The sequence below is a fragment of the Diabrotica undecimpunctata genome, chromosome 4 (assembly GCF_040954645.1).
Source record: "Diabrotica undecimpunctata isolate CICGRU chromosome 4, icDiaUnde3, whole genome shotgun sequence".
Lineage (NCBI taxonomy): Eukaryota > Metazoa > Arthropoda > Insecta > Coleoptera > Chrysomelidae > Diabrotica > Diabrotica undecimpunctata.
The window spans coordinates 8,472,462-8,490,669 of NC_092806.1; the positions used below are offsets into that span (position 1 = coordinate 8,472,462).

An 18,208-nucleotide genomic window follows, 5' to 3' on the forward strand; every position below is an offset into this window, starting at 1 on the left:
TTGTTGAAAGTTGTTTATTGAAATATGTTAAATGTTCTATTTGTTTTTAGATGCAGATCTCCAGCACTCGCGTTCTCGATTTTTATAAATCACTCTGAGAGTCAAGTGAATTTTGCGGCAGCAAGTATTAAGATAGCATCTATCTGGACCGACGGATTGAACATTATAACAGGTATATCTTGTATACTAATTTAATTATAATCCACAAGGAAACTAAGTTCCTGTAGCTGGCTGTATACCATGTATCACAAAAAATTTAAATTCATAATTCAAACTACAACATTGATGGTTGCTACTGTTATTTTTATTGTAATTTTAACTTATTTAATTTAAAACATTGCTGGCTACTGTCATATTTAGACAAATACCTCAAGTTACTGACTGTTTTGTTCCGACTTCCGTCCTAACATATCATTATTGTTATTTCAATTAGTTGCTATCGACAAGTCCTCGTAGACACTTTGTCTCAGGACTAGCAACTTAGAGTGGAGTCTTATGTTGCCATGGTATATATTCCTTTGTAACTTAAAGATCCTAGTATATAAGATCAAATAATGTAACTCAAATTCAATTTAATCTAGTACAGCTTATTTCAAATCGAGTGGCGAGCCCTTCCACGAAATAGTTAATCGCGCAGACAATAGAATATCTATGATCAGATCCACGCAGTGGCGTTGCAATATTAACACGTTCCTTGCCGATAACGCGTTGGCGCGTCGCTACAAGACTTTAGATAGGCGCCGACGACGCTCTCGCGCGTTCAGACTTTTATTGATTATGATCTTGGATTATTTCACTGGCGCTACAAGAGGGTCTTTTATATTTCAAAGGCAGGTAACTAGGGGTATCAATTCTCCAACTTTGTTCTTGGTTCTTCGACTAACGACTTTTTGTCCAGACAGGGTGTCTATATCTTTTGGCTTTGTAATAATTGTAAATATTAGTAACAGTACATAAAATTCTGCAAATGCTTATTATTTTATCGCATTAGTAACCGTCTAAAGATTAGTAATTCCCAGATTTCAATATTTCTCTTATTTTTTGACTCGTGAATCATAAAGCTTGGTAATACCTGGATATTTTCAGTGTTTCCCCTAAATATGATTTGGGTTCTTTCACATCTCGTTTGGTTAGTTTATATTTGAATGACATAGGGTGTGCATATTTAAGTGTAAAAATTAATAAAAATAATACAAATGACGATATTATACCAAGTGGCTTAAATTCAAATAAAAAAAGAAAGTTAGATATGAAAAAAAAAATTATCAGATGAAGAACTGTTGAGGTTATTAGAAACAAGCGATGAAGAATTTAATGACTTTCTTGATTCAGACAGTGAGTATTTACCAGAATCTGAGGATGAAATTGAAAATAACTTACCTGCAGCACTTATTGAGGATACGGAAGATAATGTATGTTATAAAATTAAATGCAAATATTAATCTTTTAATAAAACTATATTTAATTGTAGACTAAGCTGTTCGTTAAAGTTGATGGAAGCGATAAATGGGAAGAAAATGTCGATGGTATGAAAAATTTCCCTTTTTTAAAACACCAGGAGTTACTAATACAAGTTCCCGATAATAATCCAGTTCACTTTTTTCGAATGCTACTTACTGATGAATGTTTGCAGCAAATATGTGATGAGACCAACAGGTATGCCGAGTACGTTTTCTTGTTTAATTCAGGGGCGACACATTCTAGAATTTTCGATTGGAAAATTTTGACTCCCGAAGAACTGCTAGTCTTTTTAGGATTGGTTTTACATATGGGTCACATTTCATTGCCTAGGAGTGAGGATTATTGGAAAAAGAAAGATACTCTTTTTGCTAATGCAATTTTTTCCACTTTTATGGGCCGGAACAGATTTATGGTCATACTGCGTTGTTTGCATTTTAGTAAAAATCCAGAAGAGGGAGAACAAGTACCTGAAGACAGAATATATAAAACTAGATCGATGATAAACTTTTTTAATAAGAGAATGGAAGAAGTTTATTATCCTGATCGTAATTTGAGCTTATCTGAGTCAATGGTATTACACAGAGGACGACTTAATTTTAGACAATACTTAAAAAACAAAAAGCATAAATATGGAATAAAGTTGTATATGTTGACCGAACCAAATGGTCTAATTTTAAAATTTTTAGTTTATTCTGGAATGTTTAACGATTCAGGTGGAAAAGGACATGCCAATAAAGTAGTTTTGCACCTTTTAGAAGGGAAACTAAATGTAGGCCATTGCGTTTACATGGACAATTTTTACAACAGCTTTGATTTAGCCAAAAATTTGCTTGAATTTTCAACTTACTGCACAGGAACTCTTCGAATTGACCGTAAAAATAATCCTGCAGAAGTAAAACAAGAAAAACTTGCTAAAGGTGCAACAATTGCCCGTTGCCGAAAAGGGGTATTAGTTGGCAAATGGAAGGATAAGAGAGACGTTTACTATATAACAACAGAATGTCAAAACACCTTACAACAAGTTACAACAAGAAGAGGTCAGCATGTAATGAAACCAGAGCCTATTATAAGATATAATAATATGTCTGGTATTTACCGACAAGACCAGATGCTTGCCTATTATCCTTGTCAACGAAAAACTGTACGATGGCCAACAAAAATATTTATACATATTATGCAGATGATGGTTATTGCACATACTATACAATAAGTATTCTGGAAAAAAGATTGATCTTTACGAATTTCGTTTAGAACTCGTTAGATCACTTTTAAAAATTAATAATTCTGAAACTAAACATGTTACAAAAGATCACCTAATAATAAAACGAGAGGTAAAAGATCTAAAGGGAAAAGTTACGAGAAAACTTGTCTGGATCTTGGTAAATTTTGTCTGGATTGCTGTCAAATATCCCACATTTAAACCTTAATTTTGTTTTATATATCTATATTGTATCTTATTTTGTATTTCTTGTTTTATTTGTATTTTGTATTAGTAAATCAATAAAATGTTCCTATTAAACCTGATTTTATCAATATTATTTACAAAACGCACCAGCGCGTCGTACGGCGTATGTATATAAATACTAGAGCCGAGCGCCAGTGACGCTCTGGCGCGTTCACCACCAACCCTTATTGTATATATGTGCATTTAGTTTAAAAACACTTACTTTATTCGAACTTTTCCAAAAACTAATAAATAAACGTCTGTGTATCAAAAACAGAAAGCGGCTCTTGGTGAAAACCTACCCAGAATATATAGGCAGTTAACGTGTTAAACAAATTAAATTATTTGAAATCGCACTAATTACAAAATTATTACTCACTTAAATAATAAATGGAGTTTGATTGTACACAGATTGTTTTATAGATAGCAAACTTTTTGTTTGTTATAATACCATCTTTAATAATTGATACTCTTTAAAGTTTGGTAAGAGTTCATTTCTAATTTAGTATCAGTTACCTTAAAGCTGTAATTATAAAGTCATTATTAATGACTCCTTAACGACTCGTTAAGGACATACAAAGAACTGATAAGAATTATTTCCGATATTTTCTAGTCACTGGATTTCAAAAGAGGTCGTAATTTAGTCTCATAATGTTGTCGAGTCTAGAAAGGGGCTACAACGCGTATTAGAACTATTTTATAGAATAGAGATGGTTAAGTGTAGTAGGAGTAAACAGATCAGATTGACACCAGAATCCAAAGGAATAGTTTACAATATATTTAAATATATGCAAATACTATTTCCTGAAGATAATCGAACCAGTATTAAACAACGTGTGACTCAAGCTACTGGAGTTACTTAAGAAGCTAGTTTACGTACAGTAAAAAGGATCATTCAACAAGTGAGTATGTTAAAAAACGAAGGGTCAAATAATATACTAAAATTTCCAGCTACAACACTTGCTAAAAGGAAAGCAACCGTGACAGACTTGAGGGAGTATGACAAACAGTTCATTAGAAATACAGTTCTTCGTTTTCATGAGACTGAACGTTGTTGTGTATCATTGAAGCTTTTGCAGAAAAGGCTTGAAGAGGTGTACGAGTGGACTGGAAGTGTGAGTTCTCTCTACAGAATTGTGAAAGATTTGGGATTTAAATGGAAGAAAACGAAAGATAATCGACGTTTATTAATTGAACGGAATGATATTCGTACTCTATGCAATGAATATTTGGACAAAATTACATATTACAGAATCGAAGGTAAGTCAATTGAGTGCTGCAAGAATGTTTCTTTAAAACATCCGCCATATCATCCAGACTTGAACCCTATAGAAATGGTTTGGGCGCAAATAAAAAATGAAGTTGCAAAAAAAACACGTTTATTTTAAGTTAGAAGACGTAAAAGTGTTGGTGGAACAGGAATTTGCTAGAGGTAGATAACTGAAAGAAAGTGTGTGAACATCTTGTCAAGGTTGAAGATAAGTATTTGGAAAGTGAACGTCGCATAGATGTAATTACTGAAGAATTAAGGACTGATTTAAATTATTAATTTAAATTGACTTATTATTTATATTAATTTAAATTAATTGAAATGACTAATTTAAATTAATTTAAATGACGGCAGTGGATCTGATTATGAAAGTGAATAATATAATTTAACATTACGATGTACCTATGTAACCTATGTGAATATAAGTTTTCCAAACTGTCCTGTATGTATGTATTATTTTTTTACTTTATTAAAATCATTTCGTATATTGTTCTATTTAACTTTGTAACGTTTAAGTGAGTAATAATATAAATAATAAAGTTTTTAAAGTTAAAACAATCTTTGTAATTAATATTTATTAATACTGTAATCTATGGTTTCACATACAGACAATATATGTATGCGATATATCATAATACTACTACTACTACTACTACTTGTCGGTTTATAACGTTCTCCGCCGTTTTCCGACTTCCAATCGCCACTTAGACCGGTTGTTCCATAGATCTTCTTCTATGGCCTTCCCTCTCAGTTCTTTATTTATTCCTTCGCTCCAACTTTTTCTCGGTCTACCTCGTTTTCTCTTTCCTTCTGGTTGCCACTTTAGTATTTCTTTTGGCATTCGTTGTTCGTCCATTCTTTGTATGTGTCCGAACCAGATAAGTTGTTTTGTTGTTAGGTCATTTGTGATTGTTCGTTTGATTCCCATTATTTCTCTAATGCGTTCGTTGGTAATCCTTTCTCTTCTAGATCTTCCTGCGACTCTTCTCCAAAAATCCATTTCCGTCGCTTTCAGCGTTGACAGTGTTCTTTCTTTCAGTGGACATACCTCACAGCTGGATAAAGTGATACTTTTTACTATAGTCTCATATATCCTCTTTTTATTTTCTTTGCTGATGGATTGGTCCCATAAAATGGTGTTTAACATTGTAATGGCTTTTCTCCCTGACGTATTTCTCTCTCGTATGGCTTTGTCTAATGTTCCATCTTGTGAAATAGTGATACCTAGGTATTTGTAGTCACAGCAGTGCTTTATCGTAGTGTTATCGTCTAATATGAGATCTTTTTGTTCTGCTCCAATGCACATGTATTCAGTTTTCTTTTTATTTACTTCTAGACCCCATATATCATACTCTTCAATTAATTTTCGTGCCATATAGTTTAAATCGTCATAATCTTGAGCCATTATTACTTGATCGTCTGCAAAGTTAAGCGTATATACCATAGTATTGGTGAGCGGTATCCCCATTGTCCTGCATTTTTGTTTCCATCTTTTTAAAGCACTTGCGAGATATATTTTAAATAAAGTGGGAGATAAGCAACATCCTTGCTTTAATCCTTTTGATGTTATAAATCCTGTTGTTATTGGTGTCCCTGCTTTTATCTTTGTTATTGGTTGGTTGTATAGCACTTTGACGGCTTTTATTAATTCTGTATTAATATTCGTGCTTTCCATTGATTGCCAGAGCTTCTTCAGTGGAACGCTGTCGTAGGCTTTCCGTAGGTCGACGAACAACATATGAATCTCTTGATTCCTTGTCATCTTTTTTTCTATTATCTGGGTTAAGGAGAAAATGTGGTCAATAGTGGATCGACCCGCACGAAATCCTGCTTGTTTTTCTATATTATAATATTGCTATATTATAATAATATGTATTAAAACGTAGTACAATATTGCCAAAAATATAATCTAATATCATTGTTTAATAAATTGTGTGTACCTATCTTTAATAATTTGATTTAAATCATAGTATGTTTTGAAACGCCACTGCTTTGTTTGGTGAGGCTTTACTGTTTCTAGAAATTTCCGCCACTACAGTTGAAACATACTCTAAGTATTAACCACATTTTGTATTAACCTTGGTCAAAAGTTTAAATTTCATGTTTTCTTTAACTAAAGCGGTTATATATTTTTATGATAACACTGATGATGGAATATTAATTACGAAAACGTTCTGTGATGTACCCCGTTAGATGGTTTTAATTATATACCTTTGTATACATTTGGATTCAGTATTTATTTGATATTCTGTCCACCCTGCATAATGCCAAATTTCTGTCTTTATAATCGTTTTATTACCTTACCAGCAAATCTATTAGAATAGCCACCCTACAATTTGTGAATATTTCAATAATAGTGCATTCTCTTCAACAAAATGTATTTTTAGACTTGAGGCCGGTTGTCGACATGGGTTCTTTGTGTAAGCTATTCATACAATTATCGACAATTCACAGAGAAACATAAATCTATTTGAGTGAAGTGTATCAGTTTTTTCTATTAATAATTAAGAAGTGTTTTACAACTCTTTTTAGATAAAGGTCGAACAAGTGACCTCTTCAACGAAGAACTCGAAACATTAGTAGAAATGGACTTGAAACTTCAGCTTATCGAATTACAAAATGTTTCTATACCAAAAAATGCCCCTCCAATTCCACCTCTACCGAAGCCAGTATTGCCCCCCAAACCAGAGATTGTGACGAGGAGAGAGAGATATACAAGAAGACCTCCACCGGAAGTGCCAAAACAGAAAAATTAATAAAATTATTTTTGATGAATATAATTTAGTTTTAGGTTTTTTATTAATGCTGTTCGTTTTATAAATAAAATATATTTTAAAATGCTGAACACATAAAGGATTTCTTTTATATTACGTACAGTATAAAATATTAACTTGTATATTTACTGCCGCACTTGAAGACATCTTTAAATCACTAAATTGGGAAACGAAGGGACTGTCGATAAACGGAAAGTATTTAAACCATCTAAGATATGCAGATGACGTAGTACTAATAGCCGACAGCTGGAAAGAACTGAAGACGATGATCAATGAGCTTCATACGGAATCCATAAAAAAAGGACTGAAAATGAATCTGAGTAAAACTAAGCTAATGTCGAATAAAGATGATCAACCGACGATAACCATCCAAGGAACAAAAGTGGAACATGTAGAAGAATACATATATCTGGGTCAGAATATCAAGGTAAACAAAGAAAACCAAACTACCGAAATAAGCAGACGAGTAAGAATGGGATGGGCCGCATTTGGAAAACTCTCATACATACTGAAAGACAAAAAGATACCCCAAAACCTTCGAACCAAAGTGTTCGATTCTTGTATCCTTCCCAAAACGGAGCTCAAACCTGGACATTCACAAAAAAGAACATGGACAAGATTCGAAAAACTCAGCGAGCCATGGAACGACAGATGCTTGGTATCTCACTAATAGATCGGCAAACGAACGAAGCAATCCGGAACAAAACAAAAATAAAGGACGCCGCGAAACAAGCAGCTAAATTAAAATGGAAATGGGCTGGACACAACGAACGTCTCGAAGATGGTAGATGGAACAAAGAAGTCGGAAACTGGCGACCGTACGATGCGAAGAGACCAAGAGGAAGACCTCAAATGCGCTGGAGCGACGATATCAAAAGAGTCGCAGGACCAAGCACACAACAGGGATGAATGGCGAGAAATGGGAGAGGCCTTTATTCGACAATTCGGATAGAAAAAGGGCTAAAAAAAAAAAAAAAAAATTACAGCCTGCTAACACTTTCGGTTATACTTAAAGTGAGACCTTTTTTTGATATTTACTTATTGTATTGTACAGACAGACGGTGGCACATAGTATCAAACATTTGCGCTCCAAGTACAGCGCCTGTTACTACCGAAATAAGGGCGAGCTCAATACACCAGTCTATCTGGCAAAAAAATCGTTGATTTTACCTAAAAGTCTTATACAGATATCTAAAGGTTCTAAAAGGAATATGAGGGGTAGCTGATAAAAAATCCGTGAAGACATACAAGCTGACTTTCCTTTGTTTTTGTCTTAAACAATATTCAAGAGTGAAAAAGTCATTTTTTGTGTATAAAACGTTTCTTATGCAGTTTAGAGAAAAATGGTTCAAATAAAAATTGTAGATCTTAAAAATTTCTTCAATTTGCGAATTTCTAAATTAAAACAGTCGAGGAATGTATTAAGAATAATAAACAAGTATCCTACTTTCTTTACTTCGGAACTTATATCGAAGATTAAACGTAAGAATCGTCTTCATGAGCAGGTAAATAAATCTGCAAATGCTTTGGTTCACTGCTCAAATCACTGAGACGAGAGGTGAAACAGCTTAGTAGGAAAGCATATATCGTCTCTTCGCATGAAAAGTATACAATCTCCAAATTTTTACGAAATTGAGTTAAGTATATAGAAACGCTCAGTATCATTAATATTTTCTCTGGAATAGTGACAATCAATCGTAATTCAAGAAATATCCGCTAGGGAGCGCATTGGTTAGTTTTAAATTGGAAGGATCGTGCATCTCTTTCGCTCTAAAACGGTAAAATCTTTAGTTGTGTTCACGAATCGAGGAAGTGCGCACGCTGTTTCGCTTAAAGAGTATACAAAACCAAAATAATAACTTGAAGGTAAGCTTTGTGTTTCATTAATAGTGTATAATTTCCAATTGATTTAACTTTCCTCATAATATTTTCAAACATTCTTCTATTTAAAATCATGTAATTTTGAAATTGTATAGTTTTCGTGAAAAAATTTAGTGGTATATGATGCAATCTTTATCAGTGTAATAGTATATTTCCGTAATTGTATACTGTTTCAGATAAAGTTGAACAAAAAATTGATTTAAATTCGTAATTGTATTGTGTTAATCACAAACTTTACAGCGGGCTGTGTTTAATTATGATATTGTATTCTTTTCGACGTATTATTTAACGTTAGTTTTCTGTTATGTTTTCATTAATGTCGATTTTCGTTAATAAATATTTTTATTTTTTAGATTCATCGTCAACTGTTAGTGATTCTGATTCAACTAATTCTTCAAACGATTATGACTCAGATGATAGTGTAGCAGATCCAGATTTTAATCCAACGACAGAAAAAGCTCCAAACAATTGGGATTCGCAGCCTACTGCAGAAGAGCAATCACTACCGCTGCAGTCTCAAACAACGCAAACAAATTCACCACCCAAAAAGATACATAAACGCAAAGCTAACCCAAAAATGCACAACTAAATTTACGGAAAAGCAACGGACACAAATTTTTGATGCATACTATGCTTTACCTGATGCATTGCATAAGCGTACCTTCATTGCTTAATAGCATCTAAGAAATAAAGCCAAAATATGTATACAAATCTAGCAACAGACCAAGAAAAACAATTTGTATGTCAAAAATTTTTCCTAAATACTCTTGATGTATCTCTCTCAATAATGCGAACAGTGCGAAATAAGGTATTTCATATGAATAATCCGATGCCTTTACTTGAAGACAGGAGAGGTAAACATGAACATCATCACTCTGTTGACGAGTCATTACAAAATATTGCTAGAAAGTTTATTCAATCGATTCCTCGTGTCAAGAGCCATTATATTCGAGCTAATTCTAGCAGAGAATACATCTCAGAACGTAGAAATCTTAGTGATATTTATAGGGATTATGTTAAAATGTGTACTGACAAAAAAGAAAAGTATATTAACTATGTTATGTTTCATAAAATCTTTAATACGGAATTTAATATTAGTTTTTTCATTCCAAAGAAAGACGCGTGTCAAGATTGTACTGCCTACAGTAATGCTGTTGGAAGTGAAAAAGAAATAATGAGAAAGGTATACGAAGACCACATAAACGAAAAAGAATTATCACAGTTAGAAAAAGAAAAAGACAAATCGAAGCTCAGTGTAGATCATCGCTAATTGTTGCTGTTTATGATCTTCAAGCATCATTGCTTTGTCCAAAAGGCGAAATTTCAACTTTTTAGTAAGTCTCGAAATTAAATGCTTACAATTTTCCCATTTTCGATTTGAAAACAAAAGATGTTGGGTGTTTTTTCTGGCATGAGGGGCAAGGCAACATAGGAGCTAACGAGATAGCCACATGCGTTTTTAATCATATCCAGGAGTTATCTGCAAGTGCAACTGAAGGTAAAGACATCATTTTTTACAGTGATATCTACACAGGTCAGCAAAAAAAAACAAGTTTTTACCAAGTATGTACTTTCAGGCTGTGCCAGTAATTCCTACCCTTAATTCAATTTCTCATTAAAGGGCATACGCAAAATGAAAATGATTCTACTCATTCCGTAATTCAGAGAAACATTAAAAAAGCCCTTAAATCTGGACCTATATACTCCTGATCATAACGTTTCTTTAATAAGGACAGCCAAGAAATCCGGTAATCCTTACAAAGTAAATGAATTTACATACGATCAATTTAAAGATTTTAAGACTCTTGCTAATGATCTATGGCGTAACTTTTCTAAAAACACAGAAAATGAAACTGTTAAAATGAATGATATAAAAATTTTACAAGTTACAAAAGCTAATCATGGCAGTTTTTTTTATAAGACTTCATACAGTCAAGAACATTTTAAAATGGTAAAAGTTGCATCTGGTAATTCTAAATCTCTAAGAGAAAACTATTTATTTAAATCAATATACCACGTATCTATTAAAATTTTACAGCAGAGGAAAAATGGTTTATTAGGTTTACTGCAAAAGAAAACCATCTATCTTGGATTCTATAAAAATCTTTGAAAAACTTTCCCGTTCCTTTTAATTTGTTTTTACTTTAAGTGATTGTTTGTATTTAATAGTAAATGTGATTTTGTTAAATAAAGAGTTTTGCTTTCGGTACACTCATTTCTAAGAAGTTTCATTGTAAGGTTAAATTTTTTTTGTACGTTGTAAATTCTTACGTTTATGCCATATTACTCTTTGTTATAATATTTTTGAGAATAAAAATTTGCTTATAATCTCAATTTTTCATTGGACAAACCCTATTTTATCATAATAGTACCTTTTAAACATCTGTACAATAATGGAAATTAATAATATTTTTTATGAAAAAGTAGCAAAATTCAAAACATCTTATTTTAAAAATTTATTTTTTATTATTATTATTTTTATGGTTGAAATATTTTCAAGTTTTTTCGACATAGAAAAGATACAACTAATACAAACTAAAACAAAAACCAGCTAATGTTTATTGTGGAAAATTTTATTTAGCGATAAATCTTAAAAATGCTCTCCTGAAAAGTTTGTAAATTTTGAGATTGTACAGTTTTCATCCGAACGGACGATATGTGTCACAATGAAAATATTAAGAATAATGTACAAACTGACCCTGACTGACAATACAAAATTTCTAGCACTGTACTTGGAAGAAAGAAACTTGCAAATATCTTGGAGTAATGTTTCAGCAAAATTTGAGATTTAATGAACATTATCGGATCATCATTGGAAAGGCATACAGAACTCTTGGCTTCATAATTCGTAATTCAAAATTTTTTAAAAGATTTGAAACTCTAATATCATTATACAACGCACTGGTAAGACCTCACTTGGAGTATGCCTCTATTATATGGGCACCACAAGCCGAAAAGATTCAAAAACGATTCTTGAGGTTTCTTTGTGTCAGAAAGTTTGATATATATCCATACATGATTTCCTATAGTGCTATGTTAACTTGTTTTAAAGTTCAGCGACTGGATAACAGAAGAAATTTTCATTCAGCCCTTTTCATTTACTATGTTGTAAATCACATTAAATATAAAGATTGCTTTTTTATAAATAGTATTAAATTTACTGTTCCAAAAATACATCTAAGAATTAATAACAAACGACTGTTTTTAACTAATAAGACTGATTGTTCACCCATAAATAAGATGTTAGAAGAATATAACCATGTGATAATTAACTGTGATATAGACTTTTTAATTCTTCTGTAAAACAAATAAAAGCTACTTTTGAAACCAATTTCTAGTCTGCAAAAGTTGTTGTCTTAAAATTTAATTTAGATGTATAGTGTTTTTTACTTGTTTTATTCTGTCTAGGTTTGGTTTTTAATATAGTTATTAGTTTTTAGCATTAGTAAGCACTCTTTCAATGTAATAACAATCATTTTGTGTTTAAAATGAGGTTAAATAAATAAATAAAAATACATAAAGAATTCACCAAGATAGTTGCGAAAAACCCTTAATTTTGCAGTTATTTATAAATTTTAATAGCTTTGATTTTTGAATAATGACACGTAATATAACTACTGAGTTATTAATGTGTGCTAAATTTCAAAAAGATCAAAAAATGTTATTCAATTTGTTTTTCCCGGAGAGCGATTAAAACAACCGTTTTTGCCCAGACAGTAACTCTAGAGGTATTATGTAAATCGAAATCTATTCTAAAAGGATTCATCTTTAAGGTATGTTTATTAAATTTGTTATTAAAAACAGTTTTAAAAAGGGCTGACTTTTTAGCTTATAAACATTTATAAATAACTTTGACATTTTTTATATTCATACTCTTGTGTGTAGGCTCGATGAAAAAACACTCTTAATAAAACAGACCTTCTATGACTAATAGAAAACCAGATAGCACTTTTTTTCTTAAAGCCATATTTCCATTATTAATTAACATTAAGAGCTAAAACTTGAACAAAGTGTAAAAGAAGATCTAAATTTTATGATCCAACTTATAGATAGGATACACAGTGAAGAAGTAAAAAGTTATAACCCGTTAAAATGATGGTACTCGTAAAATACCGTCACGGAAAAGTGAAAACTGTCCGCTGTAATATCTCAGCGTGTTTCTTGTTATCGGTCATAGAAGGTTCTGTTTTTTGGAAAATGTGCGTTTCCACCAGCTTTTCATTGAGCCTAAAGTTATTATAAATGTTTAGAAGCTAAAAAGTTAGTTCTTTTTCAAACTGATTTTTAAGAACAAATTTAATAAAATCTTGGAAGTTTTTTTATTGAACCTTATAAATGAAGCCTCATAGAATCGATTACGATTTACAAAATATCTCTAGAGAGACTGTTTGGGCAAGTATAGATGTTTAAATAATTGCTATTCGGGATAAACAAGGTTGTGTCAATACTTAAGATGTTACTTGACCTTGTCCCATTTTTACCTCATAGAATCGATTACGATTTACAAAATATCTCTAGAGAGACTGTTTGGGCAAGTATAGATGTTTAAATAATTGCTATTCGGGATAAACAAGCTTGTGTCAATACTTAAAATGTTACTTGACCTTGTCCCATTTTTACCTCATAGAATCGATTACGATTTACAAAATATCTCTAGAGAGACTGTTTGGATAAGTACATATGTTTAAATAATCACTCTTTGGGTTAAACAAGCTTGTGTCAATACTTAAGATGTTACTTGTCCTTGTCCCATTTTTGCGTTAAAATCAGCATAATAAATGGAAATTCTCCTGTTTTTATTTAGGAAAGTACTGAATTTAGCTGTTGATAGAAATTTTCAATTACAGTTTCTTATTTATCAGCCACCGGGATTTATAATTTAACAATGATGATAGAAGCGTTTTTTAACGTATTTTTCTCAACAGGATCCGTTCTGACATTGGCGTAAGGTCCAGAGTTAACTTATTTTTATTTGTATAGCTGTTAATTCTGTCCATTCACGAGAACATATGGAGTGATTCAAGCGTCGAAGCTCATCCATGTCCACTTTCGTTGACGTTGAGTCATTCAATATCGTTCTGAAGCTATTTTCTTGGCATTTTAACGCAATTTATTATTTTTATTGGAAATCATCATCATCTTGGTGCTACAGCCCTTAGAGGGCCTCGACCTTCTCAAGCTTTCTACGCCATTCTATTCTGTTCCTCGCTTGCATTTTCCAGTTGCCGACTCCGATCTTCTCGGCATCTTGTGTTACCCCGTCCATCCACCTCAGCTTTGGTCTACCCCGTCTTCTCATTCCCACGGGTTGCGCTGTTAGAATCTTTTTTATCATGTTTGACTCAGGGGCCCGGGCTACATGTCCTGCCCACTGCAGGCGGTTTCGCTTAATTATGGTGGTAATATCTTTAGCACCAAACGTATTCTTGTAGATATTCTGCAGTTCAAAGTTATATCTACGCCTCCATATTCCGTTCTCACAGACCGCTCCGAATATCTTCCGTAGCACCTTTCTTTCAAAAATGGATAGAGCGGATTCATCTGTTTTCGTTAGCGTCCATGCCTCTGATCCATATGTGAGAACGGGGACTATCAGTGTTCTATACAGCCTTATACGAGTTTTTTGAGACAGACGTTTGTTAGCTAAGTACTTTGATAGACCATGATAACACCTGTTTGCAATTATTATTCGCCTTTTTATTTCCTCAGATGTGTTATTATTAGGGTTAACCGATGTCCCTAGATATATGAACTCTTTGACTGCTTCGAAGTTTTGGTCATTGATAATTAAATTTGTGTCAACATTTCCAGCTCTTGTGTTTGTGTTAGTCGCCATGAATTTGGTTTTATTTTGATTTATCTGTAACCCCATTCGTTCTGCTGCTGCTACTAGCTCGGTTAGGATTTCCGCAGTTCTCGCTTTAGTTCTTGTTATAATGTCCACGTCGTCTGCATATGCTAGAATTTGGACTGATCTATTAAATATTGTTCTCCTGCTATCTAAATTAGCGTCTCGTATAACTTTTTCTAAGGCGACATTAAAAAGCTGACACGCCAGCGCATCTCCCTGCCTTAACCCCCTATGTATTTGAAATGGGGTTGACGAGTCGTTTTGAATTTTTACTGCTGATAGCATCTTCGCCATTGTCACTTTTATCAAACATGAGTTTTTTTGGAATTCCTAACTCATTCATAGCGTTGTAAAGAGACACTATCATATGCCGCTTTAAAATCGACAAAAATATGATACATATCTATGTTAAACTCTTGCGCTTTTTCGAGGATCTGTCGTAGTGTAAAGATCTGGTTAGTGGTTGAACGTCCACGCCTGAATCCTGCCTGATATTCTCCTAGAAACATTTCAGTATAAGGCTTTAATCTCTCGTGCAAAATATTTGACAATATCTTGTATGCTGTATTTAGGAGTTATTCCGCGGTAATTATTGCATTCCAGTTGGTTTCCCTTTTTGTGTAACGGGCAAATTAAGCCTAAGGTCCATTCTTCAGGCATTTGCTCCTCAGGCCAAATTCTACAAACAATTTCTCACCTTGGTGAGCTGCTCTCTACCGTGCTTAAATAACTCTGCTGGGATGCCATCGCTACCTGGGGACCTATGGTTCCTTAGTTTTTCTATAGATATTTTCACTTCATCTACCGAGGGGGGTTCCACGAGTTCCTCATTTCGGTATTCCAGCTCTATATTGTTAGTAGGTTCCCCCTCCAGCAACTCTCGAAAGTGCTCTACCCATCGTAAAAGGATATCCTCTTTGTTTGTAAGTAAGTTAACTTCCTTATCGTTGCAATAGTTGATTCTTGGTTTGAATTCTTTTCTAATAATATTTATTTGATGATAGAACTTTCGTGTTTCTCCGTGACTCATATGGCTTTCGAGCCGTTCTAATATGTCATTTTCCGAGTCTCATTTATTTTTTCGGTGTATGCGTTTTTCCTCTCTCCTTAAGTTTTTGTATCTATCTATTGTTGTTCTAGTTTTTCGTTGTTGCATGGTCCTAAATGCCCCGTTCTTCTCATCTGTTATTTTTTGCAGTCTTGGTCGAACCAGTCGTTTCTTTCTTGGGTTCGGGATATTCCCAATGTGCTTTCGGCTGCTAATTTCAGAGCCTCCTAGCAGTTGTTCCACATTTCCGTGCTTGACTGGTCGACTGCCCAGGTGTGTTCTAGGGTTTCTTTTATATGTGACTGGAACTGTTTCTCTTTGTTTTCATTTTTTAGCATATGTAAATTATAATTTAGTTTTATTGGAAATAAGCTACAATTTTACTATAAAATAGGTTTATTTGGCGTTTCAATTTTCACTCCGGAAATCGTTCTCAAAATATTAATTATTTTTAAGTAAATTGTGGCTATTTCCAGTAAAAATAGTAAATTGAGTCATTAAATCTTACGTCAAATAGCACCAAGTTCGGATGATGTGGAAAACGGGAGATTATGGTGAAGGAAATGTGAAATGAAAGAAAAGAATTACAGTGCATAAAGATATATTTAAGTCTTCATGTACAAGCAAATATTACATAAGTTCCGTATAATTATTAGTCCTACAATTGAACGGGAACAGAGCGTATCCCCGCGCGAACGTGCTTGTTGTGCCAGGCGCAACATTTCATGAATGGCAAACAAACACCGGACATAACCACATAGGAAAGAAAATATATATTCGATAAGAGAACAATGAATCACAAGTATATACTTGTCCCTTAATCGCCAATCCCTCATAACCTTTTTTGTTTAATTTGCGCAACTACTACATTTTACATATTATTTAGTATAATTTTTATAATTAATGTCTATGTTTTTCCCAGCTAGAGGGGATGGCCGCCGGCCATCCCGCTCAGCTTTTTCCTCAATTTGAAAAACTCCTCTTGCTACAAATTCGATAAAATGTATCCAAACTATAAGCGATTATAAAAGAAAAATCATATGCAAGTAACTACAAGTATTGGGTCTTCAATAATCATTTTATATACATCGAATGCGTTAAAACGACATACGTGAAGACTATTTTATTACAAACATTTGCCAGAATGTTTTTGACCTGTATAATGGGCCAAAGTACGATCAGATTATATCAATAACAAAAAATTAAAAAGAAAAAAACTAGATCTAGTATCTACTGCAAAAACTTGGTAGTCAAAAATCACAAAGAGAGAAGCTAATTTTCGCACGGTTTTTGGACTTAATTAAAAGACGCTTATAGTTCATGTTTTCCTTGTATGGTTACGGGTTCCACTTGGTCCACCCCTGCAAAACAAAAATCCTATTAATTTAAACATAAATAACATACTTTATTAAAATTTTCAAGCCATAAACATATATAAAAATAAGTAAAAGTGAAGTATAAAACACACTGAATTAATTTTGTTATTGGACGATTATAGCCCAACAATCAATTGAAGAGTGTGACTCATTGGCAAGTCAAATTTTACAGAGTCAACTGTTGGTAAATTCCACAACTCCAGAGGCGTCGTTATTTTATTATTTTTTTAGGATCTCCCATATATTTTGGTCTAAAAATGTCCACCGAAATACAAAGATGAGAATCTAGAGAACCTTAATTCGACCAATAGCATGCTATGGTAATGAAGTATGGGACCTGAAAGAAACATCCAAAAGTAAACTCGATACATTCGAAAGGAAAGTACTGAGGAGAAAACTATGACCTGTAAGGGAAAACGGAATCTTCATAACTCGATACAACAACGAACTTTATCAACTTTATAAGGAAGCACCACTGTCGGACTTCTTCTTCTTCTTCAAGTGCCATCTTCGTTCCGAAGGTTAGCGGTCATCAGGGCTATACGTATTTTCGAAACTGATGACCGAAACAATTCGTTGCTGCTACAGCTATACCATTCCCGTAGATTCTATAGCCAGGAGTTTCGTCTTCTTTCTATGAACCTTTTTCCTGCTATTTTCCCTTGCATAATTATTCGAAGCAGTTCATATCTTTCGCCTCTTGTAATGTGTCCCAAGTATTGCAGTTTTCGTTTTTTGATCGTAAATATGACTTCCTTTTCTTTATTCATTCTTCTCAAGACCTCGACATTTGTGACTCTCTCGGTCCATGATATTCTCAGGATTCTGCGATACATCCACAGTTCAAATGCCTCTATTGGTATCAATCTTTTTCAGCGTCCATGACTCCATTCCGTAGAACAGCACAGAAAGTATGTAACATCTCATCAGGCGAAGTTTCATTTCAAGGCTCAAATCTCTTCCGCAGAACACTCTCTTCATTTTAATGAATATGGATCTGGCTTTTTCTATTCTTATTTTGATTTCTGCTGAGCTATCGTTGTCTTCATTTATAAAAGTGCCTAAATATTTGTATTTGCTAACTCGATCGATAATTTCATTGT

The 18,208-nt window shown here is 33.2% G+C and overlaps 2 protein-coding genes across 2 annotated transcripts in view; one reads left to right on the top strand and one right to left on the bottom strand.

Annotated features, from left to right (window-relative positions):
• The window catches only part of LOC140439098 (engulfment and cell motility protein 2-like), a 40,490-nt gene extending 33,462 nt beyond the window's left edge, over positions 1 to 7,028 (top strand). Inside the window, exons 12-13 of the mRNA XM_072528782.1 lie at positions 51 to 172; positions 6,708 to 7,028. Coding sequence (XP_072384883.1) covers positions 51 to 172; positions 6,708 to 6,931 — 346 coding nt within the window. The 3' untranslated portion in view covers positions 6,932 to 7,028. The remainder of the gene's footprint in view (positions 1 to 50; positions 173 to 6,707) is intronic.
• Positions 7,029 to 16,313: 9,285 nt separating this feature from the next.
• The window catches only part of LOC140438057 (ankyrin repeat domain-containing protein 17-like), a 126,441-nt gene continuing 124,546 nt past the window's right edge, over positions 16,314 to 18,208 (bottom strand). Inside the window, 1 exon segment of the mRNA XM_072527769.1 lies at positions 16,314 to 17,090. Coding sequence (XP_072383870.1) covers positions 17,067 to 17,090 — 24 coding nt within the window. The 3' untranslated portion in view covers positions 16,314 to 17,066.